This window comes from Etheostoma spectabile, chromosome 7, assembly GCF_008692095.1.
Source record: "Etheostoma spectabile isolate EspeVRDwgs_2016 chromosome 7, UIUC_Espe_1.0, whole genome shotgun sequence".
NCBI classification, from domain to species: domain Eukaryota; kingdom Metazoa; phylum Chordata; class Actinopteri; order Perciformes; family Percidae; genus Etheostoma; species Etheostoma spectabile.
The window spans coordinates 16,520,129-16,523,170 of NC_045739.1; the positions used below are offsets into that span (position 1 = coordinate 16,520,129).

Below are 3,042 nucleotides of genomic sequence, written 5' to 3' on the forward strand. Positions count from 1 at the left end.
GACAGAGACTGGGACTCCAGGTTAATATGATTCTGACTGAGTAGCGAGATATGAATTCAGTGGTAATTCTGTGAGAGTTCACAGATCCTATTTCTCTGAATCTACATGTATGAGTGCTCGAATATGGCTTCTGGAAAGAAAATAAAGGACTAAATATGAATTATTAAACTGACAATAATTAAGAAGTTCCCCTGCACACTGGCCAGGAGTCATTCTTCATGCCTATCTCAAACATCTCTCTCAGATACGGCCGAGGATGATCGGGAATGTCTTGCTGGTTGTCTGCCGAATCTCTGGGATCTCTGTTTTTTTCATTTTCAATCATGTTGCCGTCCATACCACTATGTGCTAACGTTAGCGCCATCAAGCCACGATGATTTGCCACGAATGAATGTTATATTCCCATCCAATTAGATTGAATATGGTATTTATGATGTGAACAATAATAACAGTAACTCCAGTGAAATGATTTGAAACTCTTTAGTGAGGACTAGATTAGGACTGTATTTAAAGCTAATTCTGGTTTCCAACTTGGCCCTCAAACATGGACGGAGACAACTTCTCTCTTATGATGCTTTATTACAATCAAGCAACATGCAACCTAGCTAACGGCTGAAGAACACAAACAACAAAATCCCTAGCTATCCCTAACTTGCTTTACATGGTCAAGAACTAAAGACCAATACAACATGCTTAAATTAACTGACAACATAAGTTATATGACTTATGACACAACTACGACAATTCTCAAAGACGCACACACACAAGCTCAACTGATCATCCTCCGACGGGACAGCTATAGTCTTTTTTCTTTTCTCTCACTCTTTTCTGTGTGGCGCGTGCTCGCGGTGTGAGGCGCGTGTCGCTGACATGCATTCACAATCACACCTGACAGATGACCTCTTGTACAAAACTAAATAAGGAGCCAATGTTATAAAATGTAACGAGTAGAAAGTACCAATATTCATGTTAATATATAAGGAGTAAAAGTAAAAAGTGGCCACAATAATAAACAGTACAGTAAAACTATCAGAAAAAAAAAAAAATCTACTAGAGTACAGTAACAAAGTATTTGTACTTCGTTACTTCCCATCTCGGCTGGCTTGCCCCTCCTTCCTCCTCATCCCGGCCCCTCCCCCTCCCTTCTGTGCTTCCGCCCACTAGACCCCCCACCCCCCACCCCCAAATCCTTCTTGTTGGGTAGTGGCTGGAACGCCGTTTGTGTATATGTATATATATTTTTGTTGCCGTTTGTAGACTCTGGGCTGTCTGCAGAGACCGTGTTTTTTTAGCCGCTCCACAGCTGTTCTGCAACTAGCGGAAATTTGGGGTAAAGAATTATTGTACCTTTGGTGCCTCTGATAATGTGGATGCTCTCTCCAGCAGTGATCCTGGCCTGGACATCTTTTGAGCTGTTGGTGCCTGGAATCACGATGTCTGAAAGAGACCAAGAAAGACTAATTTACCAGGAGTAGATAGAAATATCAACTATTGCTCATCCAATGTCAGGGCGAGTAGAGGATTCGTGGGAAAAACGCATTCATAGAATGAAGACAAAGTAAAAGATAAGATCAAATACATGCACAGTTTGCCTACCAGTAGTGGTGACGATCCTCTGTACAAACACCCCGGCTTTTTGCAGGCAGTTGATAGGAAAACCTCCGAGGCTGGATCCTGATGAGTCATTGCCTGGGTCGGAGCCTGCAGACGCCTGACGGGGCGTCATGGGAACTGGAGTTGACTGGGCTGGCCGGACGGCGGCCCCGGGCTTCTCTTCAGTACGCGGAGGTGGTCGCCTGAGCAGAGTTATTTATTTATTAGTTCATTAGTTGTTGTGTGCATTTTTAAAACCAGGTTAAAAGGTTGCTAATCAATTCACAATGAAAGCTTATTTTCTATGAAAAGAATATCTATATATAGATAATTTATTATATTTTGTTGCTGCTGTAAGTCACTGACCAGTTCCTCTGACTGAAGGCGGGGATGTTAGTGAGGCTCTGGTCACTGGCGGGGTAGTAGTGAGCGTAGGAAGGGCGAGTGTATGGCACAGACGCCCTCTTCTCCTCTTCGTAACCTTTCTTTGCTGCTTTCTTCTCAGCCTTGCTCAGCTTCAGCTCCCTGCGGTCTATCAGCAGCGACTCGTGGGGGAATGGTTGCTTAAAGGTAGAATGAAGACAAATATGTATGAGAATCAGAGGAGCTTATTGGAATTTAGAATGCAAACATCTAAGTGAATACCAGTGAAAATAAAGTCAATTATTATAAGTAAAAGGAATTAGTTTTATACCAGTGAATTGTCTGCAATTAAACAAATTCTTAGCCTCACAAAGCAAGCTCAAAATCTTGTGAGCTCAGTTTTGGCAGAGTTTAGTCTGGAAAACATCCTCTGAGAATCCAGCAGGTTTAATTATGAAGTGAATTACCACCTGCCAAACTGCAGAACATCAGGAGCTATTTAAAAACAGTGTTAAAAATATAAAGCAAAGCGTGACTGCAACTGCTGCTGGCATAATTCTCACCTCAGATTTGTTCAACAAATAGATTTCGATGGATAACTAATAAGAAGTTTAACAATTCTTGACATTTCCATTGTCACATAATAACCAGTGACATATTGAGCAGAGGACTGCCAATCATCTCTTGGACAGCCTACTTGAAAATGAAACTTCACCACAATGAATAATGCAAAAACTGTATGCAGGGCAACACACACGTTTTTTTAAAGCACCAGTAGGTATTTTGGGGACAGTGTCTTCTCCGTTCAACTACCTTAGTAACCTGGTGCGGATAGAGGAGCAGAGCCTTCCTGAGGACGCTCTCCATGCTGTCGTGGGGCTGCAGCTGGACCTGTGACCGGTCAGGCTCCTCCTCTACGAAGTGAAGAAGAGACTCCACTTCCCTCTTGGTGAAGTTCAACACAGGGTTTAAGTCATCAACCACCCGGTCTAATAAAGGGAAGGAGAGAGAAAAAGGAAGGGTCCAGAGGAAAAGGGGTTTTAGACAAAGTGGAGGAGAAAGGAAATGATGGGAGTTCAAAAGAGA

The 3,042-nt window shown here is 42.7% G+C and overlaps 1 protein-coding gene across 4 annotated transcripts in view; it reads right to left on the reverse strand.

Moving 5' to 3' along the window:
• The window catches only part of LOC116692001 (helicase ARIP4), a 66,724-nt gene that overhangs the window by 2,805 nt on the left and 60,877 nt on the right, over positions 1-3,042 (reverse strand). For all 4 annotated transcript variants that reach the window (XM_032519953.1, XM_032519952.1, XM_032519955.1 and 1 more), the window contains 4 exons: positions 2,770-2,945; positions 1,960-2,156; positions 1,597-1,796; positions 1,348-1,437 (listed from right to left, as the gene is read on the reverse strand). In XM_032519953.1, the coding sequence (XP_032375844.1) occupies positions 1,348-1,437; positions 1,597-1,796; positions 1,960-2,156; positions 2,770-2,945 (663 nt within the window). The remainder of the gene's footprint in view (positions 1-1,347; positions 1,438-1,596; positions 1,797-1,959; positions 2,157-2,769; positions 2,946-3,042) is intronic.